The sequence below is a fragment of the Meriones unguiculatus genome, chromosome 14 (genome assembly GCF_030254825.1).
Source record: "Meriones unguiculatus strain TT.TT164.6M chromosome 14, Bangor_MerUng_6.1, whole genome shotgun sequence".
Taxonomy (NCBI): Eukaryota; Metazoa; Chordata; class Mammalia; order Rodentia; family Muridae; genus Meriones; species Meriones unguiculatus.
The window spans coordinates 30,012,935-30,039,373 of NC_083361.1; the positions used below are offsets into that span (position 1 = coordinate 30,012,935).

Below are 26,439 nucleotides of genomic sequence, written 5' to 3' on the forward strand. Positions count from 1 at the left end.
GAGTGAACTGTCCAGAAGGATGTAGGAAGAGGATCCCAAGAAGACAGTAGGGAAAAACTTCTCAGGTGAAAGAAAGGCCAGGAGTCTGGTGTTTGAAAGCTTGGGAGGGCTCATCCCCTCAGAGCCTGCTCTGCAGCAGGAAAGATGGGCACTGCAGCTGCCCAGGGATGCCAAGTGTAACCTAGTTATAGCACACTTATGCTCTCTCTCCAGAATGGCCAGAATCTTACATACTGGCTGGGCCCCCTGTCCCTTCAGGCCTGCTTCATGGCCTGTAGCCTGCAGGAGAGGTGACGGAGAAGCTTCAGTTCAGACACAATGCCTGTGGGGACTTCGGCTAGACAGCAGAGGCAGAAAGCAGCCAGTGCAGGCCCAACCAGGTCACTTCAGACCAGAGCAGTGGTGACATTTAAACAACCTCCACAACTCCATCTTTGCCCCCATGGAAACCCCAAGTCATAAACCATATTGACTTTAATCTCAAGTGTCAGAAAGTGTCAGGAGTCTGGGAGCTGACCAACTACAAACAGGTTTGTGCAAAAAAAAGAGCAAATAAAACATCATTCAGAACAATTTTTGACATCAGAGCCAGCAGTGTATTTTTTCCAGAAACCACCACAACAACAACAACATGATCCTCTTAGGCAAAAAGCACCAGGCCTTATCACTATGAATTTGTGTTTGTGTGTTATGTTGATACATAAGTTTGGAGAAACTGAGCGGAAACCAACGGTAACTGTCTTCTTTACCAGGCACGGGGTGCTGGAAGAGGCTCCTTAGAGTTTAGCGGGCAGCTTTCTGTGTTTGTGCGCTTTGACTGGAGCTAAAGGGCTCTGAGCACAGCGCCGCACAATGGGAAGTTTTGAGTTGGATTTTAGAAGAAATAACTTTGATCGTTTCAAAAGCAATGAAGCCTGATGCAGCCAGGAGAAAAGAAGGCGGTAATTTATGGCTGCCATTAAAGACACAAAGACAAAGGCTGGAGGGAACGTTTCACTTTGCGAAGATTTACAAACGTGTTAAAACAAAACAAAACAAAACAAAAAAACACCCTTCAAACCAGAAATAGCCAAGTGTCTCCCTCAGCACCAAACACAAAAGGACTGGGAGGGAGGAGCCAGAGACAGAGAAAGGGGTGGGGCCTGACTGCCTTCACTGGACAGGAAAGGTTAAAGGGAAAGTGCAGGAACGGTCTTTCTCAGAGGCTCCATCAGCAGCAGAATACACCCGCAAAGAGACAGGCTCAGCCTGGGCCCTGAGCAGACACAGGCTGGGGTGGCACACAGAGCTGATCAGAGGCCTGAGGCAGCAAGCTGTAGCCAGTAGCCAGAGCCCCCCCAAAGATCAGTGCACTCCTGTGCATGAGCTAGGTGTGTGGGTGGGTGGGGATTGGTGAGGTTTTTTTCTTTTTTTTCCAAACAAGGAATTAGTGTGTGTGACATATACATACAGTATATATAGACAAATGTCCACATACACTTGAGGATGTGTGTAAGTAAATATTCACAGGAGAAAATGGAATAAGAACCATTCAGAGAAATCCACATGAGAGCACTGGTACTCAGCATATGGCCATCTGTTTCATCCATTAAAGGGTCCGTTAAGCCTTTGTTCCTAGACTGAGGCTGACTATAGTGGCCTCAGCTACCTGCGCCTGGAAAAGATGGGACTACCTGGCTGTGGGGGTCAGGTGGTGGCCATTGCTTCTGTTTGCTGCTCACTGAATCTGCTCTTTACAGGTTCCTGTGGTCGTAGATGCTACCTATACCCAGGACAAAGCTGGGAGCCCTGCTGCCCTTGGCGGCCCACCCTTAGCCTCTGGGCCCTTTTTTCTTTCACTTCCTTGCTATTAAGATGCACTTAACTAGATAACCATCCTCTGCGCAATTTCGACCCCAGTTCTCTGTCTCTGTCTCTCTGTCTCTGGCGGTCTCTCTCTCTCTCTCTCTCTCTCTCTCTCTCTCTCTCTCTCTCTCTCTCTCTTTCTCGTGTGTGTGTGTGTGTGTGTGTGTGTGTGTGTGTGTGTGTAACCTGTGGGGCTGGGTATCAGGGAGGCCTGGTTAGGGCCAGGAGCACACAGTGAGTGTGAGTGTTGGCCTGGGCAAAGCCACTGGGGTCATTCACCTCACTCAGGTAGCCTTGTCCTGAGTTTTCCCGATAGGATATGTGGAGCCCCCCAAAAGTGTTGGAGGGGCGCTGGGCCTTGGGTCCCGTGTCTCGTCGTGTGGGGACTAAGCGGGGACACTCTCTGGGCGTCCGGGTGACTACTTCGGGCTGGAAGTACCCGGTCAAGTTGGAGGGCGCTCCCCACGGGGGAGCCGAGCGCTCCGCTGGGCTGTGCTGACAGCGCTCCGGCCCGGCGGCCGCGCCCCCTCCGCCCCGGGCCGGGGAGGGGCCAGGCGGGCGGGGCGGCACGGGAGGACCGTGTGAAAATGAGGCCGGGGCTCGGGGGCGGGCGGGGCCGGGGGTGTCGGCGGGCTCGGAGGCCGGGGCCCGCACACGCCTCCCCGCGCCGCCGCCGCCGCCGGCTCTCCGCGCGCTGCGGCTGCCATGGGGGTCGCGGGCTGCGGTCGGCCTTGGGAGGCCCTGGCGCTGCTGCTGCTGCTGCTCCTGCCGCCGCCGCCTCTGCTGGCCGCCGCCGTCCCTCCCGGCCCGGGTCGCGCCAACGGGCCGCCCGAGGGTGAGTGTGCAGCCGCAGGGCGCACCTGGCGCGGCGCAGGGCAGGGACTCCTGGGTCCCCTTGAGAGGTCTCCCGCCCCCGGAGCCCTCACCCGCCGTCGAGGTGGCCGGAGGTTCCTGCTCCTTTCCCGCCCTGGTACCTGTCGTCTTCGGGGTCTCCTAAGAGTGCCTGGCGTCCAGATGGTCGCTGCTGAGTACGGTGGAGACCCGGGTCTAGGGTCCAGCTCCCCCTTGCGTAGATGGGGAAACTGAGCTCGAGGCAATTTGACTCTTTTTTTTTTTTTTCTCTCCTTTGGGGCTCATACTTTCCAAGATGAGCTTCAGAAACGTTTGTGAGCACGGAACAGCTACTGTGCCAAGACCTGGGATGTCCCTAAGCCTCCAGTAGTCATAGATTAGAACTCTGAACAGTCTGCTTTGACTGGACTTAAAACTCAAAACTCTCTCGTTTCTATCTTCATGTGCTGAAGTGGTGTCGACCCTGGACACTCTTTGGCTATGGTGGGTTTGCAGGTTGAGAGAACCGGCAGGGTTGGGCTGGGGCCTCTGGGACACCATTTCGGTATTGCCCGGTTTGAGAGCTCAGGATGCTGTTTGTTCAGAGACCAGGGAAACTTTCACCCTTGCCCCATCCCAAAGTCTGAGAAAGCCGAGAGACAGCTGTCTTGGCGATCGGAACTTTCTAGCCAGCCCTGCTCGCTCCTCCTTCCTCTCCCTTAGCAGGCAGTCTATACATGCTTCTGTGCCAGGCACGGTGCTGGCGTGGCATCAAAGACCTGGCTCAGTTGTTAGGGCACTGTGGAGAGACAGGTGAGGGTGCTCAGGGACAGCCCTGCATACTCTGGACCATGAATGAGCTAAAGATGTGGGAGCATGTGCGAGCATGCGGTGGGGGACATGTACCTGACATTAGGGGATCGTGGCTCACTTCAGGAGGACTGAGTCTTGGAGGCCAGTGAGGGACGCTTGGGTGATTCCACTTAGAGCAATGCATCTGCAAATGCATTGAGAGGTCTTAATGGACTTGGGTGTTCTAGCAGTATGGCATTGGAGGAGTAGAGCTGGGTAGGCTTGTGGGAGGCTGAGAGAGAGAGAGAGAGACTGGCTCTTGGATGCTGTTCCAGGTGCTTGCTGTGTTCTTTTGCAGATGTGGATGAGTGTGCCCAAGGGCTAGACGACTGCCACGCTGATGCGCTGTGTCAGAACACACCCACCTCCTACAAGTGCTCCTGCAAAGCTGGCTACCAAGGGGAGGGCAGACAGTGTGAGGGTAAGTGACCCAGAGCGGGCAGGTAGGCAGCAGAGGCGCTGCCACCTCCTTAGCTCCATAGCACACGGTGACTAACGAGCGCTCCTGCCACCTGCTCTTTGAGGTAGTTTTCAGATCCACAAAGGGCTGGGGCAAGAGGTCTTTCCCAGAAGGATCACAGTTTTCTTGGGCTCTAAAAGGTCCTCTTGTATAGCTTCTGGAAAAGGAAATGAGATTCTTTGCCGTTTTTTGGTTCTGCTCACAAGGAGAGCCAGACTCTCAGAGCTGCAACGTTCCTGCCTTCCTGGAGACTAAGGAGGAGTCCTGTCTTCTGCTGTCTCTGGAGGATTCATCCTGTCTGTGGTCTGGGAACTCCTAGGCTTTGGAATTATACCTAGGCACTGCCTTATTTGAATGGCAAACCCACTCTGTGCTGAGGGAGATTTGAGTTCTTCGGTGCTCCAGAGCTGTGAGCCTGACGTCTGGACTCTGCCGACTAGAGATTAGTTCTGAACTCAAGCTTGGAGCTGGATGGAAACTGCTCTCACCGGAAGAGGCAGAATGGTAGCCCTGACAGGTTTTCCCGGGAACTTTGGGCCATTTCCACTGTTCATTTTATGGATGGAGACATTGAGGACAGGGAGCTTGGGGTCATAAACACATGATTCGCCTGCAGGTGAATGTCTGTCTGCCCCAGCTCCTGGTCTGTCATGCTCACTCAGCCTGCAGCTGCTCTCGGACAAGACATCCCCATAAAACTGATGAGGGATATTTGAGCTCAGCTGTTCTGTGTCTTCTTGCCTCTGGACTCAATCTTGATGAACATATTTGAGGCCTCTTTCTTTCTGAAAGGTTTTACTCATAGTGGGAGTTGATCTGAGTGTCTGCAGGAGCAAACCTGACATAGTAAGTCTTGTCTGAGGCTTGGAAAACAGCCCTAACTTCAGGAAGAAGGAAAGCGTGATACATGTCTATTTGGGTGGTGTGTGATGTCTTGATGTTTGATTCATGACTTTTGTTTTTGTTTTTGATTTTAGAGAAAGGGTTTCTCTGTGTAGACTTGGCTGTCCTGGACTCACTTTGTAGACCAGGCTCAGACTCACAGAGATCCACCTACTCTGCCTCCCCGAGTGCTGGGATTACTGGCCTGCACCACCGCACCCGGCTTTGATTCATGTCTTGATGTTTCAAATGACCCCGTCTCATCTCATGGCCTCTGAGAAGTCCAGTTCTTGGTGTAGGACAGTCTGTGACCTCCAGGGGTAGCTGGTGTGTGTAGTAGACACTCATTCTTGGCTTTTGCTGTTGTTCTTGTTTTGATTTTGAATTTTTCTTCTTTGAGATGGGCTTGTGTAGCCTAGCATGGCCTCAGACACACAACCAATGGTGAAGCTCCTGCCTCTACCTCCCAAGTGCTGGGATTGTAGGTGCATACCACCATACCCAGCTAGATCTATCTTTCTTTCTTTCTTTCTTTCTTTCTTTCTTTCTTTCTTTCTCTCTCTCTCTCTCTCTCTTTCTTTCTTTCTTCCCATCCATCCAATCATTCATTTTAATTATGTGCTTGCATGTAATTTGTATGTAAGTATGTGCTTGCGAGGGCAGGTATTCTTGGAGACCAGAGGTGTCAGACCCTGCACAGCTGGAGTTATATTTAAGCTCAAGTGTGAGTGCTGGGAACTGAACTCACATCCTTTTCAGGAGCAGTACATGTTTTAACTGCTGAAACCATCTCTCCAGCCCCCATTTTTCTATTACTTTTCTTAAAAAATTTTTTAAAGAGAACTTTTCATTTAGAAATACTTTTAGACCAAAAGGGTTGCAAAACTCATGGCTACTCTTCACTCATCTTACAAAAGCACCATCTATCAACTTACAAAAGCACTGTACAGTCACCCAAACCAGGAAATCAGCAATGGCACAATCTCACTTAAAAAATAACTGTAAACATCATTCAGATTTCATCAGTCTCCCCTGATGTTCTGTTTCCGCTCCAGAATCAACTCCAGGTCCTGACCCACATAGCCAGCATCCGTGTTTCCTCAGCTCTTAGTCTTTCTTTGTCTCTCGCATCCACTTTATTTATTTATTTGAAACAGGGTGTCATGTAGCTCAGGCTAGGCTTGAACTTTCTGTGCGGCCAAGGAGATGATGCTATCAAACTCCTGATCATCCCGCCTTCATCTCCTAAGTGCTGGGACACCACGCCTGGCTTATGTGATGTTGGAGACTGGATAGAATCTCATTCACTCTAACTGAGCTACAGCTCCTGCCCCATGACACCAGCACTTAAAAAAAATGATTTATTTGTTCTATTTTGTGTGTATGTGCACCACACATGTGCAGGTGTCCAAGGAGGCTTGAAAGAGGTGTCTGATCACCTGGAGTGACAGGTGATTGGGAGCTTCCTGGTGTGGTTGCTGAGAACTGAACCTGGGTCCTTTGCAGGAGCAGCAGGTACTCTTAACTTCCAAGGCCATCACTTCATAGTTCCCAACATCAACACTTTTGATGGACACTGTTATTTCATTTGCCTCATGTTAGGAGGCAAAGAATTGATAGAGCTTGTCATGATGGCTGAGACAGGAGGATTGCCATGAGTTTGAGTCCAGCCTTGGCTATGTACTGAATTTTAAGACCATCCAGAATAAACTGTCTTTTTTCTTCTTATGATAGGATCTCCTGCATATCAGTAAGGCTGCCACGGAAACACCACAGGGACCTTCCCAGTAAATATATGATCAGTGATATATGATGTCACTGTGTCCCATTTGGGTGATGCTAACCTCCACCACCTGGTTTAAGATGATGTCTGTTGAGCTGGGCATGGTGGTGCACACCTTTAATCCTAGCACTTGGGAGGCAGAAGCAGGTGTATCTCTACAAGTTAGAGGCTGACTTGGTCTACAGACTGAGTTCCAGGACAAATAGAGCTACCCAGAGAAACCCTGACTTGAAAAACAAAACAAGACAAAAAGGTGATGTCTATTGGCTCTCTACTCAGTTACTATTCCCTCCCCACATTTACAGTGGGGGCATATTTAGGGGAAGGTACTTTTGGAATAATGCCAACATCCTTCTTCCCCCTCAAGTCTGTTCCCTGATGTTGTCGTCAGACCATGGATCTTACCTGCAGCAACGAACACTGTAGTGTGCATTGAGCTTTGCACCCAACCCCCTTATGTATCTATAAACGAGGGTTCTTTAATGAAGAGGTGCCTCTTCTTGCTCATTCATCCATCCCTTTATCTATTTCACTGTCTACTTTTGTATATTGGCTTTATATCATTATTTTTTTTCAAATTGTTCCAGCTCTAGCCAGTGGAAGCTCCTCCTTACTGTTGCCTGTATCATTTTGACATCCTTTTTTGAGAATTTTCTAATATTTTGTGTTGCAAGATCCTCTACACCTTTCTTATATTTTCTGCTTGCCTTGGACTCAACCATTTTTTATAATGGGCTCTGGTTCCTTTGATGGAAAAGGATGGATATACAGAAACTAAGACCTGAGTGTGTGGTGCTCCTAAGAGCATTGTGTGCATTGTTCCTAGGGCTCCTCAATGCACAGAGCTAGATGCCCTTGAATGTATACTGTTCATTTGTTGTTGTTATTGTCTGTTTCTCTGAGACAGGGTCTCTCTTTTTCATAGCTCTGGCTGTCCTGAAACTTGCTATGTAGATTAGGCTGGGCTCGAACTCACGGAGATCCACCTGTCTGCCTCCCATGGTGCTGGGATCAAAAGCGTGTACTGCCATGCCTAGCTTATTTGCTCTTTGTTCTTATTCCTCTGCACACATATGGCCATGTATTTACCTGTGCTCAGCCCTAGTAGACACATGACATATTTATAGGATGACTGATGCATGCCTTTGGGAGTATCCCAGTTTCACCAACCTCAGTATTTATTAACTAGAATGCAACATGCAGCAGTTCGTGCTTTTATGACATCCAGCAAATGGTTGCTTTCAGTTATCTAGGTTAGCACTTTTACTGACGTGTGTCCTAGTTATGTTTTAATTCATAATATGCTTAGTTTATTTGCTTCCTTTTATGCCTTACTTCCCCATTCCCACACTCCCATACTACACCTCCTGGAAAGCTGTACCAAATTGGCATCCTCAAAGAGGTGCAGTGCCTTCTTGTTCCACTTAGCCTGTCCTATGACTCTTCTTTCTACCCCTTTTCCCTCACAACTGTAGTTTCCTGTATTCTTCCATTATGTCTTTTATACAAACAGGCAAATAGAAGCCTATTTTCTTTGTTAACAAATTTTCAGATGTACCATGTATATATTATAAAGCTTACCAATTTTATATATACAAATCAAAGGTTTGTAACAGATTTTCTGAGTTGTGCAGTCATACATACAGAGTTCTAAAACGTTTTACTTTCTCAGTAACATCCACTCTTCACACTTTATTCCCAGCCCTTCCCCAGAAACAGCTAACCAGCCATCTGTTTCCAGCACCCTTCCTGGATACCTCATATAGATGAACTCATGAAATCCAGGTCCTTAGTATTTGGGTTGTTTCTCTTAGATTGCTGCTGTTGAAGCAGTGTCATGCTGCAATCTGTATCCACACTTCATCCCTTTTTATCAGTGAAGAAGTCTGTTGTGTAGACCTACCACAGGCTTTGTTTGTTCCTGAGACAGAGTCTTGCTATATGACCCAGGTCCTCACACTCACCATGCAGCTCAGGCTGATTCAAGCTTGGGTCCTCCTGTCCACCCCCACCCCTTTATTGAAAATGGATTTTTTTCTCACATAATATGTCCTGATTACCGTTTCCCTTCTTTATACTCCTCCCAGTTCGTCCCCACTTCCCCTCCCATCAGAATCCACTCCCCTTCTGTTTCATTAGAAAACAAACAGGCTTTTTGTAAAAATTTATTGTAAAATAAATAAAATTAAAAAAAACCCCAAAACATCAGAATAGGACAAAATACACACACACACACACACACACACACACACACACACACACGGAACCGAGCCCAAGAAAAGGCTCAAGAAACTAATTAGATTCGGAGACCCACTTGTTTACATACTCAGGCATCTCATAAAAACACTAAACTGGCGGGGTGAGATAGAGAGGAGAGGAGAGGGAGCAAAGTTAAAAAAAAAAAAAAAAAGGGAAAAAAGCCCTGGCATGACATTATGAGACAAGGAACCTCCAAAGATGCCATTGAGTTCATTTTTTGTTGGCATCCACTGGGGCATGTGGCCTATGCTTATTCCCACTAGACTCCCTTGATGGAAGTGAAATTTTCATTTGCGAGTGGTTATCAATTGGAGATAGCTTCTGGGTTAATGATGGAGGTATGTGTCCACTTCTTTCAGCTCTAGGACTCATCTGGTGCTGACATGAGCATGCTGCTTCAGTCATGGCTGCGTCAGTCCTGTTGAGTTAGAGGGCCTCATTTCCTTGGTGTCCTCCATCCTCCTGGGTCTTAGACTCTTTCTGCCCTCCTCTTCTGCAGGACTACCTGATCCCCGAGGGCAGGGATTTGACGAAGACATCCTGTTTAGGGCTGATGTTCCAAGGTCTTTCACTCTGAATAAGGTTGGGCTGTAGGTATTTGTGTCTGCACTCTCGGTATCTGTCCCATGATCTCCTTATCCTTAGACTGCTGTCTTAGTAAGAACAACTTTATAGTAAGTTCCTCTGGATGTCTTCAAGTTGTATTAGCTTTTTTGAGTCTCTTTATTCCCACATAAACTTTATGCATGTTGAAATTTTGTATGCATGTGTATGTTTTGATGTCATCTTGAATTTAACATATCTAGGCTTTCTTTTGCATTTTAATTTGTTTTTTTATTTAACACTATATTCTATTAATTATTTCAAACCAGTCCGTAGAGACCATCTTCGTTCTCTTTTAGAGCTGTCTAGTACTCCATCAAGTGAATATACCATGACTTAGGGTTTGTAATCCTTTGACGAAACACCATGACTGAAGCAACTTGTGGAGGGAAATGTTTATTTCGCTCAGTTCCACAGCACTGTCATCTTTGAAGGAAGTCAGGGGAGGACCTCTACTACCTTGGGAACCTATAGGCAGAAGCCGATGCAGAGGCCATGGAGGGGCGCTGCCTACTGGCTTCCTTCCCATGGCTTGTTCCGCTTGCTTTCTTATAGAAGCCAGGGCTAGCAACCCACCTACCACCCATCAGTAGCTAGTGAAGAAAATGCCTTATGGCTAAATCACATGCAGGCATTTTCTCGATTAAGAGTCTCTCCTTTTAGAGAACTACTTTGTGTGTCCAGTTGGCGTGAGGCCAGCTGGCACATACCACACCCATTAAACCGCTCTCCTAAATATGGACTTTCAGGTTGCTTCTAGGATTTTGTAGTCTCAAACAGTACAACCATGAATGATTAGGGCCTGTTTATTTTTCTGTTTGGGTGGATTTAAAGAAGTGGGCTGCCAACAGGTGAATGCAGACACATGTCTCCCACAGAAATAACACCTGCTGTGCTCTCTTCTGTTTTCTTTCTCAGACACGGATGAGTGTGACAATGAGCTCAACGGAGGCTGTGTCCACGAATGTTTAAATATCCCGGGCAACTATCGCTGCACCTGTTTTGATGGCTTCATGTTGGCTCATGATGGTCATAATTGTCTAGGTAAGAAAAACATTTGACCATGGCAGTCTTCCTCTCCCCACCCTCTAGCATCCTTTTTCTTTTTGAAAACAACCAAAAGGAGGACATGGGATATACTTCAGTCAGTAGAGTGCTTGCCCAGCATGCACAGAGCCCCACATTCTGTCTCCAGTGCTGCAAACTAGACACCATGTTGCATGTCTGTAATCCCAGCACTCTGGAGATAGAGGCAGGAGGATCAATAGTTAAAGATCATTGTTAGCTACCTGCAAACTTGAGGCCAGCCTGGGCTATATGAGACCCTGTCTACATATATAAAGAAGACAAAAAGGGATTCAGGGGTCAGGAAATGTGGGCTTTGGCCCCTTAGGTATTAGGCTATGTGACAGAAGACTGGATAGGTAAATTGCTTTAGTCCAAGGAGATGGGTAGACATTGCCATTACTGTTTATTGATTTTCTGACACGTAGTCATTCAAACCTTAGGTGTTTCATTGAAAGGATCCAAACTACCCTTTAAGTACTGCGTATTTTTGCCTCAGATACGTGTTGGGTCACAGCCAGGTAGATCCCCACAATCTTTCCCTTTCTTTCTTTCTTTCTTTCTTTCTTTCTTTCTTTCTTTCTTTCTTTCTTTCCTTCTTTCCTTCCTTCCTTCCTTCCTTCCTTCCTTCTTTCTTTCTTTCTTTCTTTCTTTCTTTCTTTCTTTCTTTCTTTCTTTCTTTCTTTCTTTCTTTCTTTCAAAAGACTAACAAAAACTTTCCAAGAGCATCCTCCAAGACTTTCACAATATCCACTGGTGCTCATTCTCTGAAGTGAAGACTGCAGAGCGATTCTACCAGGTCCTTCTGTGAGCTCTAGATCAGAACCTAGAAATCCCAGTGGGTGGAGCTGAGGTTGATAGTCTGGGGGAATGCAGCACGCCAGGCATGTGCTTTGCTTTGCTGGGATCCTGCTATCAGCTCTGCAGGATAGCACTGATGAGCCTTTCTGTGGCTGACCTGCTGGCCAGCGAAGGAGCAACTTGAACCAGGCTCTGTCTCTGGTGGACAGCTATTCAGATCTTCCTTTACAGTGTAGTAGGAAATAGTCACTTGATCCAATGCCTTGAGGTCAGCTTAAGAAGCCCCAGAAGTGCCAGGGAGATGGCACAGTTGGTAAGCTGACTGCTGTGCAAGTCTTCTGAGGACCGGAGTTCCAATCCCCAGCACCCATGTTAAAGTAGGAATAGTGGCACACACTTGCAATCCTGGCACTGGGGAGGCAGAGTCCGGCAGAGTCCTGGAGCTCCTTGGCCAAATGACCTAGCCCAGTTAATTATATAAGTTGGAGAACACTTGAGGAAGACATTTGACATTGACCTCTGACCTCAGGCACCCACCTGAACACCATTCCCCTTTCTCTGAGTCCAGGCTTACCTTGTGTTCAAAAGGTTGGGCTCTGGAGTCAGGGAGGAGGAGGAGGAAAAAAATGTTTCCATTTGAGATTCAGCCCTGATGTGACATTTTAGTGTTACCTAGTGTGGGCCTTTCCTGTCTGTGCCCCCATGAGAGAGGCCAGGCTTTGAGTGCACAGGTCACATGGGCTTCCAAGCCTGCAGTTGTCAGACATCATGAGTAGCAAGGAGAGTAAAAACTCCGAAGGAAGCAGCATCTCAAAAGGATACATTTGAAGACAACCATGAGAGCAGAAATAAATCACAATGAATTCAAAACTCAGAAAAGACTTCAATTTCTTAGGTAACATACATGCTAGGGGCTTGTAATAGTTGTTGTTGGTTTTACTCTTCAGGGAGATTTGCCTTTGGTTTGCTCAAAGTGTCATTTTGAGGGTTGCTATCTGGTGGCTGACCTACCTGACCATTACTGTGGGGTGGGGGCTTCCTCTGAGCAACAGGCTGAACCATCCAAGGCCTAACAATGTCAGCCAAGGCTAAGTGGAGCTTTCTAAACACAAGCATGCCCATACATTTCCAGGCCTAGAGTCTTGCCTTAGCCAATATTAGATGGCTCAGCAGAATGTCCTTGCTACCCACCTGGGGTCTCTTCATGGATTCTGCCAAGCATCTGCTTTATAGAGACACCAAGCATTCACCGAGCATGTATGCAAGGCTAAGGATTCCTTAAAGGGAAGGTAGTAGAGGATTGGGGATATGGTTCAATTGGTAGAAATTTTTTAAATTTATGGGCATTAGCATTTTGCCTGTGTGCAGGTGTCAGATCCCCATGAATTGGAGTTACACAGTTGTGAGCTGCCGTGTGGGTGCTGGGAATTGAACCCAGGTCCTCTAGAAGGGCAGCCAGTGCTTTCAACCTCTGAGTCATCTCTCCAGCTTGTTGGTAGACTGTGTTTAATCAGCCTGCACAATCCCTGAGTTCAATTTCCAGCACCTGGTAAAACAGGCATAGTGGCACACACCTGTAATCTCAGCATCCCGGAGGCAAAAGCAGGAAGATCAGGAGTTCAAGGCTATCCTTAGCCACTTAGTGAGTTTGCAGCCAGCCTGGGCTACATGGGAGCCTGACATAGAGAAGAAGAGGAGAAGGAGAAGCAAAAAAAGGAGGAGAAAGGAGAGAGATATGAAGGAATGCTGTCAGCTTGAAAGAGCAGAACCAGCACACAGAGGGACTTCTCTGGGCCTGCACACTGCAACGAAACACTTTGTGGCCAGAAGGAGCTCAGAGCCCAAGTTTCTCCAGAGTAGCAGGTGTCTGTGTTCTCTGGGGGCGAGCCTTTCCCTGTGGCCGGCCTCCTAACCACACCTTAGCTATAAATACAGCAGCCAGTGTGCCAAGTGCAAACCGTTCAGCTCGGACACAACAAGCAGCTCTGAACCCCCCAGCGCCGTGGTCAGGGAAGCAAATGTACAGGAAATGAATACAGCTCTTCCCTGCAGCTGAGTTCAGCCCTCCTGAACTTGGTTCCCGTTTATGACACGTTACTTCACAGCTATTTAGCTTGGTTCTTCTGAGAGGTTTAACAGGCACCACTACCTGGGCCCCACCCCAGTTCAATTACATTGATGTCTCTGGAGGATATAGCCAGGCATTTGGGGGCTGCCACAAGGCAGAGTCTGAAGGCAGCCTCTAGCTCCTGACCCACATTTGTCATGTGAACACACACTGTATTTATTCTATCTCATTGTGTCGCCCATTTTGATGACACATGGCTTGGAAGGACACATGGACTGAGGCTGCTGTAGCTCTGGAGAGCTTGCCTTCAGGCGTGCCAGGGAGACAGCCCTCTCTTACTCACCACGAGCCCTTGCTGCAGAACTCCTAGGCCAGGTGTCCCGGCACAGGCTTCTCTCTGGAATGTGCTTCCTTCGCCCTTTGGCACAGCCCCGGCAAGTTTGTTAGGCTTCAGGGGATGGCTCAAGTCCCATCAGTTTAGAACACTGCTCAGTAGTGTAGGAGGACCCGTGTCTGTAAGATCTGAAGCTTGAAACCAGATAACAGACATTTAAATTTCCAGGTTCCAGATACACCCAGGAGTCAGTGATAGGCACATGAGATAGTAGGCCAGAGAATATATATATTTAAATCAGCTTTCTTCTTGAGCCTTTGTGATATCTGAGGTACTTCTGGAAGTTTCCTCCTTGGCTCTGGTCATCTGCACTGCGCTGCTGGTCGCTCATTCGTTGACTAGTTAATGAACACTGTCCTGTCCAGTGCTCTACTAATTACTATTTTATATTGTTCTGTTATAAAATTTAAATCTATACCTGCCAGGAGTACACAGTCTGGTGGGGGCCCATGAAGAGTATTGGGAAGGCAGTCCAGGAAGAGGCTCAGGGCAGCTGTGACAGCTTCTCAGGCCATAGTGGAAGGAAGGTTTCCCTCAGGGGTGAGTCGTAAGGAAGGTGAGCCTCAGGGGTAAGGCTCAGGGCAGCCTTACTTGCTCTCTTCCTGACAGCACCTTCCTGGGGACTTCCCCTGACTTCTCTGCATCTCCCCTGCCCCTGGAACTGCCCACAATTCTCCCCTGGCTTGTGCGGCTCTGCTCCCTTTCCCACCTTCCTGGCTTTGGCCCTCTCATCTTCTGCAAGTGTTCTCTGCCACTATGCCTCTGCTCCCTCATGCCTGCCAGACCCCGCCTTGCACCTCAGTGTGTTAGGATAGCTCTCTTTACCTTGGGGGAAGGGAGCAAAACTGTGTCTCATTTCTATTCCTGAGACTAGTGTCAGTCTTCCCCATGTGTCTTTCTAGAAAGCCCCCCTTCCTGTCTTCCAAGGAGTATTAGAGGGGTGACACTCTTCCTGGGGCATCTGGTCTACCCAGCAGTTGTCTATGCCTGCCTCAGAGGCTCACCCACTCTGCTCTGTCTCCTTCCACAGCACTGGCTTGGTCTGTCTTGGGTACACACTTGCCAGACCCCAGGTTTTCCATTCTTCTGTCCACCCCTACTGCTGTCTTAGAGTTCCCAAAGAGGAGGCTTGGCTGTGCCCCCCCGTCCAGTGAAAAATGAGCTTTTTGGCCTGCTGTTTAAGACCCAGCAGCCTTGTGACCTTAATCTATCTTCCTGAATGTATCTCCTGTGACTTCCCTCCAGGCTCTAGCCAAATGGAATGACTCACTGCTATCCAATACACTCCAAGCTTCCCAGCCTCTGCCCAAGGGGAGGGCTCTTGCCCTTCAGCCTGGAGTCTCTTTTCTCCAGGTTTATAACTGCAGGAATCCTAAGGGCCCATCCCTTATCAGCTTTTCCCACAAAGGCTGTGTTGATAGCCCGCAATCAATCACGTGCTACCTACCTTCTTTCTCTTGTCCCACCCTTTTCTTATCTTGGGATCCATTGTACGTTGTCTTTCTCTCTCCTGAAGGCATTCTCAGGAAGTAAGCATTATCTCTCCCATCTACCACTCTGCTTCAGAAAGTGAAGGTGTTCCATGGCCTTTGTGTTTGTCTCAGGAGCTTGACTAGGTACCCCAGACCCATGGACCCATGGGGGCTGGGTGAGTTAACCACAGGCTCCTTTGGCTTTGGCTTGGAGAGTTTCTGTAATACAGGAACAAGAGGGACAAGAAGGACTTTCTTAGCAGGAGTCCCTGAGCCGCCTGGCAGGGTTGGGTTTTTGAAATAGCCATGAGAGCAAATCTTGATCCTTCTCTTCCTCCAGATGTGGATGAATGCCTGGAGAACAATGGCGGCTGCCAGCACACCTGCACCAACATCATGGGGAGCTATGAGTGTCGCTGCAAAGAAGGTTTCTTTCTGAGTGACAACCAGCACACTTGCATTCACCGCTCGGAAGGTATCTTAGCCTGGCCGGGGTGGGAGACTGAGTCTCATCAGTTGTGTCTGTGCCTTGCCCCCCCCCAGCATACACAGTGCTTCAGCAAGGAAGCAGAGTGTCTAGAAAGTCTTGGAAGCTGGGGACAAGTCTAGAATGTGCTGCTAGAGAGACACAGCCATCTCTGTCACCTTCATCTTCCTCACCTAGCAACATGGCAGGCTGTGGGATCTCTGAGGTCCTTGAAATTTTTCACACCCTCTGATCTTAATCTCTAAATAGAGTACATTTCAAACATCAGTACATGGCTCCAGAGAAATAAGGTGTGTGATTTGCCAAGTTTTTAAAAAAGATGCTGAAAACAACAGTACCAGTGCAAGCCTGCCCCTTGCTCTGGGCTGGGGGTGGGGGTGGGAGCTGGATCCCGCCCCCTGGGACAAGCCTCTTGGAGCCACAAGCCACATCTGGCCCTTTCCTGAGTTTTGCATCTATTGCACTCTGTGAGTCTATGGCTCTATGGGAGGCGAGGCTGGGGAGAAGGCGAGCCCTTCTCTGGACTAGAGCTCTCCGTGTCCCATTCTGTCATTTACTCAGCCATCACCACTCTTCTGATGGCCTCCCTCTTACACTCTTTGCCTTGAGTTTGTGTCTTTTATTATTACCATTTTTAAATTCTTATGACTTTGTTGAAGTCATTAAAGGCAAGTGGCTAATCAGTTATTTTTAAATGAATGTCATCTTTTAAATTCTCTGCCTTATCTTAAGCCAAACAGTGACTGTATTTCTCTGGTGTTGCCCCTGCCCTGTTTTTATATTTAAGAACCCAGATCTTGGGCAATTTATTCATTTTAGCATATGATGCTATAGATTCCCATATCTTAAGAGTGAAGTCACTTTAAGATCTTCCATTATTAATTACAAACTTATAAACTGATTATTTACCGTGGCTTCAGGTGGACTTTCCAAGCATTTCTTCATGGGAGATGACCTTACTCTATTTTCCAAGAATGGTACGTTATGTTTCACTTGATTAGAATGCCTTGGTGTTGGGGGGCAGTGTGTTCAAGAGAGTCGTCACCCCAGTCTATTCCTTCTCGGTGCTCATGGAGGAGACTCACATCCACTGTTGCTTATCTCATGTTAGGTGTGGCTCTTGAAGAGTAGTGATGGCTTTTTTCTTCCTGCTGTGGGGTCTCTGGATCCTGGTGGCATTGAATGAAATTTCACATGTCAGAACTGGAGATGGGAATCATTTAAGGAGCCAGGCAGACTGACCCGAATCTCAGAGCATCTCTCCTTTCAGTAGTTGCTCAAAGCTGCCTCCAGGGAAGTCACTCTGGCTTTCTCTTCTGGTGGCTGTGGAGGGAGGCAAGGACCTGCTGGTAAAGCCATTGCATCGGCACCCTCAGTATAGACTCCAGCCACCGGCAGCAGCTTGCTGGGGCTTTCTGGTCTCCTACTTACCCCTGGCTCAGTGTTCCTCTCCCCTCCTACAAGCCCCCTGGACTGATTTGAGATCCAGGCTTCTTAGAGCAGAAGTAAACACTGTTCTTTCTGCAAGATACATTAGAATTCTAACTCTTCCACAATTCAGACATTCTTGGATCCCCTGATGAGTACTTAACATGAATATAGATGTCTGGAACTAAAACCCAAATCCAAGAATTGCTGTTGTGGTCTGGAAGCTCTGATCTTCTGTTGTGTTTCAGTTTGACTGCTGGGCAAATACTGGCCAGTGTGAGACCACAGCAGGTTATGGCAGTTTGTAATGGTGACACCTTCCATCCTAAGACTTTTTAGCTGTTCAGCCAAACAAATGATTTCTAAAAATGATCGTTTCATAGGATTTCCTTCTTCATGTGTACAGTAAGTAACTTTTTGGAGACTGTATTTAAACTGACTTTAAAATCCACACACAGGCTAGTATTTTCTTATTGCTACTGTTTTGTTTTTTTAAATAATTATTTACTAAATGTTTTTCAGTAGGGGGAACTAGTAGCCGATTTTGATGAAAACTGAAGCTACTGCATTTTTGTTAAAAATCCTTTAAAAAGCCCAAAGCTGTGATAAAGAGAATGTGTGTTTTCACCCATGTAATGGAGCGTAGGCTGGAGAGAATCCTCACCCAAAGCCTGCCTTTGTTTCCATTCAGGGGTGCCTGGGCTCTCAAAATGAGCGGTTCTCTTTTGTCTCTGCCCTAAGGGTATTTAGATGGCCTTCTGCTGCCTGGACCTGGCTGCAGGGCCTGGGTGAAGCCTGTGCCTCCAGCTGTGCACATCTCTCATTTGTAGAATATTTTCCGTCTCATTCTTAAGGCGCATATTCTTAGTTTAAGTTTCCAGGAATCTCCTAAGGTGGACATCTGGCCAGGGAACAAAAGTTTGGGACATCTACAGGGTTTCTGAGCATTTTCTCTTTTGGTGAATCCTTAGTTTTAGACATGGCTACCAGAGCATCCTAGGGAAGTTAGGGCCCTGGCTGGCCTTCCTAGTTTGGATGAGATCTATCTGCCTCCTCTAGCTATGGCTTTGTTTTGAGGTGGGGTACTGTGAAGGTCTTTGGGGTCACGTCTTGAAAAGCCACCTGCATTTTTAGAGTCGCTTCAGTCTTCGTCACCTCCTGGCAGCTTCAGGTCCAGTTTGCTGTGTGGGGACACTAGGGGCAGTTTCTCTTGTATCCTGATGGCTTCTGGTCTTCCTTGTGAAATGTTTCTATTGTAAATGAACTGCTCAGGGGCTGCAAAGGTCACTTTGCAAATACCGTAGGCACATAAACAGAGTAAAATATCCAGAAGGTGAAGGGAAGGTATGGGGGGGTAGATTTTCTGTGGGTTCCTACCACTATAATTGAGTACTAATAACAGTTACCTGCAAGTATCACCATGCCTTGATTACTTCAAATGCTCTACTGACCCAGACAAATGTAGGATTTGCTGGGTCTTTTGGGGGAGGGAAGGACACTCCCTCCATGCGCAGCTCTCACCTCCTGTGCCATTTCGGTACTGGGGCGTGAATGACATCTTCATAAAGGACCAGCCAGAGTGAAGAGAGCTTTGAAACAAACCAGTGCAAACCTTTCTCTGGGCTACTTGACAGCAGCCCTTGGCAGGGGCTGATGAATCCCAGCAGCATGAAGCAGATTGTGTGCGGGGGCATACAGCTCAGAACTGTCAGATGAGAAACAAGGTGGTCTTTGGACAGACCCAAGAGGATTAGAGGATGCTGCAGCTGCTGCACTGTCTTTTGAAATAGAAATGTCTTTTGAACTAACTGTTCCCCAGACACACAGGTGTAGAGAAGAGACACATCACTTCACTAAAGTCTGTTGGCTGAGGTTTTAGGGGCAGAATACAGAATAGTGTTCAGTCTTAGTGAAACTGAATGAAATCTTCCAATTCTCAAGTGAAAACACTCCTAACTCTAGAATTAGAATGTCTCATGACCACTGAGAACCAAAGCCTCATTTTCAGGGATGTTTTAGAGTGGTATTACACAAATGCCAAGAAATAATACATGTGCACATCCTCACTAATTCAGTCCTGACTGAGAAGACATCTTGAGCATATGTCTGAATTTGGTACCCACAGAGCAAGGTCTCAATGAACTGGTTTCCTGATGAGGCAGGCTGCTGATAACCCACACAGGTGTTTCTTCTGCTTGTTGTACCATCATTTAGATCAGTGGTTCTCAACTTGTAAGTTGTGACCCGTTCAACAAACCTCCGTATCCACAAATATTTACATTATGATCCATAAACAGTAGCAAAATTACAGTTATGAAATAGCAACAGAAATAATTCATGGTCGGAGGTCACCACAACATGAGGAACTGTATTGAATGGTCACATTAGGAAGGTTGAGAACCACTGACTTAGATGCTTGTTAAACCGCCAAGTATTATAGCTTCCTGATGTATCCTCTTTCCACCACCATTAGCACAGATTGGGCCTAACGGGTTCTTACAGAACAGCTAACATTACACAGCAGCTAAGGGAACCCACGTGCAGGAACTCTTCCCTCCTTTCCTTTCTTCCCCGTTTTGCACTGTTATGTGATGCTGTCTGCAGGAGGCATAGCGCTCTGGGCATGCAGGGGAGGGGCTGAGATGGTCACATAGGAGACCAACCATCTAGGTGGTGTCTGCGTGCTCCCGAGGAGTGGATGTAAGTATATGGCAGACATAAAAGTTTGGGCACTGCTTTCTGGGATGAGGGCACCAGTTTTCTTTATTTTTAAAGGATGATTTTATGTGTATGAGTGTTCTGCGTGCATGTGTGTCTGTGCACCACATGTGTATCTGGCACCCACAGAGGCCAGAGATGATGCTGGGTTCTTTGGAACTGAAGTTGCAGATGGTTGTGAGCCATCATGTGGAAGCTGGGACTCGAACCCAAGTCCTCTGGAAGAGCAGCCAGTGCTCTTAACTGCTGAGCTCCCTCTCCAGCCCCGGCTTCTCTTTAAGAAAATTTGAGGGATCCTATCTCTTAGGTGACAAAAGAATCTTTCATGTCTCTGTTAATTGCCCAGCCTGATTATTTATTCATTCATTTAGTTTTTCAAGAAGGGTTTATCTGTTTAGCCCTGACTGTCCTGAAACTTGCTCCATAGACCAGGCTGTCCTTGAACTCAGAGATTTGTCTGCCTTTGCCTTCTAAGTGTTGGGATTAAAGGTGTGTGCTGCCACCACCTGGCTTTTTATCCTTTTATTTTTATTTCTTGGAGCCCCAGACTGGACTGATTTTAATGCAGATTCTTTTATTTATTTACTGTGCATGTGCATACAAGTTCAGGTGTGTATGGGTGCATGTGTATGTATGTATGTGTGACTGTGGGTACACTCCTGTGTATACCCATAGGCCATTGCATATGTGTGAAGGTCAGAGAACAACTTGTGGGAATTGGTTCTCTCCTTCCATGTGAGTTTAGGGCATAAAACTCAATTGGTGAGGCTTGGGGGTTAAGTTTCCCTTACTCACTAAGCCATCTCACCGGCCAGAGGTGGTCTTTAAAAACGTGTGGCTGGGACCATGCAGGGGCTGTGTGCCTAATAATCCCAGTTCCTGGGAGGTAGAAGCAGGAGCATTATGAGTTCTGGGTAATTCCGAACTACATAGGGAGCTGAAGGCCAGCCTGGGCTTCAAAGCAAGACCCTGTCTCATGAAACAAAAATAGATAAAACATGGGGCCCATCGAGATCCAGGACGGCAGGCCCATGGCCTTCTCCACTGTCCACCCTCATAGCTCTTTCCAGTCTGTCACACGTACTGCTGTTTTGCAGAGGGCCTGAGCTGCATGAACAAGGACCATGGCTGTAGTCACATCTGCAAGGAGGCCCCGAAAGGCAGCGTTGCCTGTGAATGCAGGCCTGGGTTTGAACTGGCCAAGAACCAGAGAGACTGCATCTGTAAGTGTGAGCTGTCACTCAGCTGAGGTAGGGACAGCCTACCCAGAAGTGAGAAAAACAACCACAGGCACAGCCACAGCTCAGGGACACAGAAGCCACTTGTGGAGATCATTCTTTCCTTCCACCATGTGGGTCCTGGGGATGAACTGAGGTCATCAGACCCAGGGGACTCTACCTTGTTCTATCTCACCAGACCAATAAGCTTTTTTGTTGTTATTTTATTTAAAAAAATTTTAAACGATGTCACTGTTTAAATACTTTTCTGTTATAACATTTGAAGAATTAAAAAAAAAAAAAAGCCACATTCCTGTGATCCTAGCACTTGGCCAGTGGAGGCAGGAGGATCAGTAGTTCAAGGTCATTTTTGGATACTTGGCTATAGAATCAATTGGAGGCCAACTTGGGCTACATAAGACCCTGTATCAAAAGATTAGGAAAAAAAAAAAAAAAAAAGAGGGTGGAAAACATGACCCAGAATCATATCACATAGCCAGTTCTTTTTTTCTCTCATATTCCTATTTAGTCATCATTCATGCGCATGCCCAGTTTTACATAGGTGTGATTATAGTACAAATATATAATTTGTTCTTTTAAATTAGAAAAATTACATATGAAAAAATTTAAACCACTCAGAGGCACATAATGAAAACCTGCTCTACGCCCTCTCTCTCTCATTCTGCCAGCTGCCTGATAGCTTTTGTTCTTGTATTTAGACAAGTTTTCACTGTGTAGCTGGCCTGGAACTCACAGAGATCCACCTGCCTCTGATTCCCAGTGCTGGGATTAAAGGTGTGTGCCACCTCCCCTGCTACAGTCACGCAATTTTATAGTTGGCTTTTTAAGTTTAATTTTTATTTTTTGTCCTGCCATCAGTGATTTCACACAGTCTTCATAACTCTTGGCTGATATTTGCATTTACTGTGTGCAAAGAGTTGCCACTTCCTGTGGCTACTTTCCCTTATAAGGAAGCCAGGTGACGAGAGAAGCCCTAACATAGATTACAAATTAAATGTTGTCAGTGTGTTCCAGACATGAAGTGCTAGAGAATTTCCAGAAGCCCCGGGGTGCAGCTGTGCTCACAGGCAGACTTCACCAGAGGGAAGCAAAGTCTAGAATCACTTGGCATAATCCCCCTCCACAGAGAAGCCCTCCCCACACCAGCCTTTCCATCGCCCTCTCTCTATATCACTCTGTGCAAGCCTTGCTTTTGGTACTGCTGTGGTTTATACAGTGACGCTGTGACGCTGCGTACACAGACAAGAATGAGGCCTGAGCAGAAGGTCTTTTATGTCACATGTCAGGCAGGTACTTTGGGAAGCATGGTGGTGCACGCCTTTAATCTCAGCGCTTGGGGAGTAGAAGCAGGTGGATCTTTGAGAGGTCAAGGGCGGCTAGGGATACACGGTGAGTTATTTAGGTCAGTTACATAGTGAGATCCTGCCGTTAAAATTTTTTTAAAAAGTTCTTTGGTTACAAACCTAGCCTTGGTTGTGGAAACCTCAGTTCTTTAAGTATTGATTCACTTTGATCTCAGTGACTTGTAACCATGGAAACGGTGGGTGTCAGCACTCCTGTGAAGATACAGCCGAAGGCCCTGAGTGTAGCTGCCATCCTCGGTACAGGCTGCACACTGACGGAAGGAGCTGCCTCGGTGAGTGACTTTTGCTTCAGCCTGCCCACACCTCCCCTGCACCCTCTTCTTACCCTTAATCCTTAATAGTGTTTAGCCCCAGTGTGAGGTATGGCTGATATCCGAGGCCCCTTCACATGTCACGGTGTAAGTGGCCTCTCTTTAGAGAGCTCTTGTTCTTCCCACGGACTGGGCTGTTCTGGGATCTGGTGTTCTGGAGACCTGGATGATATATTCCAAAGGAAGAGGGTGACAGAGACCAGAACTGGCTGTGCGCGACGGTACAGCAACCGTTACAGTCACAGTACGTCCTGCTTTTCATGACCTTTGCTTGCTGTCTTGGAGTTCTTGTCCTGAACTGAGGGCCCTGCAGTCACTCTGAAGCTGGCATCTCCTGGAGTCGCTTTGCCCAGCTCCTTATATTCCAGAACCCTCTCCATGCTTAATGTTCAGAAGGATCTTTAGTCACTTAATATGCTGTTTCCCACAGAACCACATAATGGCTTGTTTTTATGGAGTGGACAGTTACCCATCTGCCACTGGTCCAATCATCTCATGGCTGAGATTCCAGCACAAGTGCTTGCTCAGGGAATGAGTAGTTTGATCATTTTTCCTGACAGCTGTGGTTTTGCTTCTGTTGCAGAGCAAGAGGGCACTGTCTTGGAGGGGACAGAGAACAATGCCACATCAGTGGCAGACGGAGATAAGCGGGTGAAACGGCGGCTGCTCATGGGTACGCAACCCTCTCTCTTCCTTGGCCCTGTCACAACTCCTTCCCTCTCTAGCTCATTACAGCAGGCCTAAGCTTAGAGCTCATGCGTCCCAAGGCCAGCTGGGCTTGGATGAGCAGCTTCTCTGAAGCCAGGATATGTTTTGCTTCTCTACCCCAAACTGTTCCTTTGTCACTGTCCAAGATCCCTGGTACTGTGCCAAGTCATTAGAATAATCAGGTTAATGTCCTAGCACTGCCCAACTGTGTGTGAGACTTGGCAAACCGCTTCTGAGACCCTCTCAGCCTGTAGGTCTCTCTTTAAAATACATGTAATGGCTACGGGCGGAGCTCCAATAGCGTGCTTGCCTAGCATGTTCAAAGCCCTGGGTTTGGTCCCCACCTACCATAAACTAGGCTTGATATCACATGACTATAACACTCAGAAGGTGAAGGCAGGAGAATGAGAAGTTCAAGGTCACCTTCCTTACATAGTAAATTAGAGGACAGCCTAGGGTACGTTAAACCTTGTCTCAGAATAACTAAATTTCAGGTAGGCATAGTGGTGCATGCCTTTAATCCCAGCACTTGGGAGGTAAAGGCAGGTGGGTTTTTGTGAATTCGAGGTCAGTCTGGTCTACACAGTAAGTTCCAGGCTAATCAGGGCTACATAGTAAAACTATGCCTCAACAACAAAAAAATAAAAATAAACAGGATGTAATGAAACCTCTTAGGGGTTATCAGAGGACTCGGTTAAGATAATAGCATGTGGTGCGGTACTTGCCATCAAGCCTGATGACCTACGTGGTGGAAGGAGAGAATGGGCTCCCACAGGTTGTCCCCTGACCTCCACACACATGCTGTGCACATGCGCCTACCCACCTGCCTGCATAAATCAATAAGCACAATACATTTTTAAAGAGGTAATAACGTGGAAGAGCCCGGAGTCTAGTGTGCGGGATACAGTGGGTGGCCGTGGAGCACCAGCTCTCTTCTCTCTGATTAGCTGTAATGACAAAGCGTTCTGGGCAGCCTCCAGCTTAGCATGGCAGTTCGTCTGTTTCTGTGCCCACCAGCCTTCCATCTCGGAGTCAGCCAGTGCTAACGCTAGGGGATCTGAATGGGGAAGAGTGGCACTTTGGCTGGGGGACATGAGACAGTTGGCCTGCAGCCCCGACAGTCAAGCTAGAGATGAGAGAGAAGGGGCGGCAGTTGTGGGGATGGGACCAGACAGATCTTTTGACACATTATTTTGGAACATTGGGTTTGACTTAAGTAAAACTGCCCATCTGACAGTTCCCGGGTTTACTAGTCAGCTGTGATATTGACCCACACTGATTACCAAGCAGGGGACTTTTGGATCCCTCTTCTGCTTAATTTTTTTCCTTTTCTTTATGTGTGTATGTAGCATGCACACAAGATTTCACACTGCTCACTCATGCACACAAGTGTGGAGGCCAGACATATATGTTGGGTGTTTTCCTCTAGTGCTATTTATTTATTTCATATTTTGAGAGATCACTGAAACCCAAGCTCATCAAGATTTGACTAGACTGGCTGATTACTGAGTTCCTCAGAGTCGTCTGTCTCCTTTCCCCGTCCCTCCCCCAAATGAAGGATGCTAGGGATTCAAACTTAGGTGTACACACACACCCTCCTCCCATGTCCTTGATATGGCTTATCAAAATTTCAGTCAACCCTAAGTGTTTATGTTACTGAGCGCATTATACAGCGTTCGTCTAAGTCCTGTAATGTTCTGCCGTTGTATGCTGGTTGCAAATGGGAGAGCTGTTTTCCAAGACCCACCCACCGGTGCCTTTGCGGAATCGCTGGCACAGCTTTCTAAAGCAGCTCTTCCTAGCTCCCTTCTCTTCTCTGACCATCAGTCTCTCTGGGGCTTCCTGCTGCTGGGGAGGGCCTAACTCCTGGCCTGCAAGCTCTGTCAGCTGCGCCTTTCCCATGGGCCTAGGAACCCCCTTCTCTGCTCTCCTGTTTTGGCAGAGCCCCTGTTTTGACCTTTTGCACATTATATTGTGGATGAGATAAAGGTTTCTAAAAACCTTGTGTGCCTCCAAATGCCTTTCTATGCACTCTCCTTCACCCTTCACTGAAAATTTGGCTCGTTATAGAAATCAGAGTTGGAAGGAATATTCTATCAGAATTGCGACACCAGTGCTCCATTGTTTTCATCTTATTTTCCTCTCTCTCTCTCTTTCTCTCTCTCCCTTCCTCCCTCCCTCCCTTCCTTCCCCTCTCATCTCATGTAGCCCAAGCTGGGCTCAAACTCACTAGGGATGAGGATGATCTTGAACTTTGGGTCCCCCCTCCCTCCGTCTACTCCCCAGGTGCTGGGATTGCCAGCATGTGTCACCATGCTCAGTTGATGCATTGCTGGGGATGGAGCCCAGGGCTTCATGGGTGCTAAACAAACACCCAGCTGAGCTACAGCTACATCCCAGCTCTTTCTTTCTTTCCTTCTTTCCTTCTTTCTTTCCTTCTTTCCTTCTTTCTTTCTTTCTTTCTTTCTCTCTCTCTCTCTCTCTCTCTCTCTCTCTCTTTCTTTCTTTCTTTCTTTCTTTTTCTTTCCTTTCTTTTTCCTGAGACAGGGTTTCTCTATATAGCCTTGGCTATCTGGAGCTGAGTCTCGGATTGTGGGTTTAAAAATCTGTCTCTCCAAGCACCAGCCTTTCATTGAACTAACTGTGATTCCCTTTTCCTCCTCTGTGATCCCTGGTGCATGGTCTGACCTCCCCAGCATGTAAGCTGTACTTTAGCTGGGGCCTGGTCACCTGGCTATCTGGAAATGAGAGCTTAGGGGTGGGAGCGGTGTATCAAGGTGTGGGAGATGTGGGTTTTAAGGCTAGGGATGGGGTGTTGGGGCTGAATGTGGGGGATGGGGTGTGGAGACTTCTCAGGCAACCTGTTCTAT

General features: G+C 47.5%; 1 protein-coding gene across 3 annotated transcripts in view; it reads left to right on the forward strand.

Moving 5' to 3' along the window:
* The first annotated feature begins 2,514 nt into the window (after positions 1 to 2,514).
* The window catches only part of Scube2 (signal peptide, CUB domain and EGF like domain containing 2), a 67,812-nt gene continuing 43,887 nt past the window's right edge, over positions 2,515 to 26,439 (forward strand). For 2 of the 3 annotated variants that reach the window (XM_021636273.2, XM_060367060.1), the window contains exons 1-7: positions 2,515 to 2,680; positions 3,827 to 3,949; positions 10,434 to 10,559; positions 15,656 to 15,790; positions 21,046 to 21,171; positions 22,706 to 22,822; positions 23,445 to 23,534. In XM_021636273.2, coding sequence (XP_021491948.2) covers positions 2,551 to 2,680; positions 3,827 to 3,949; positions 10,434 to 10,559; positions 15,656 to 15,790; positions 21,046 to 21,171; positions 22,706 to 22,822; positions 23,445 to 23,534 — 847 coding nt within the window. In that variant the 5' untranslated portion in view covers positions 2,515 to 2,550. The remainder of the gene's footprint in view (positions 2,681 to 3,826; positions 3,950 to 10,433; positions 10,560 to 15,655; positions 15,791 to 21,045; positions 21,172 to 22,705; positions 22,823 to 23,444; positions 23,535 to 26,439) is intronic. The other variant, XM_060367059.1, reaches the window with a different exon arrangement.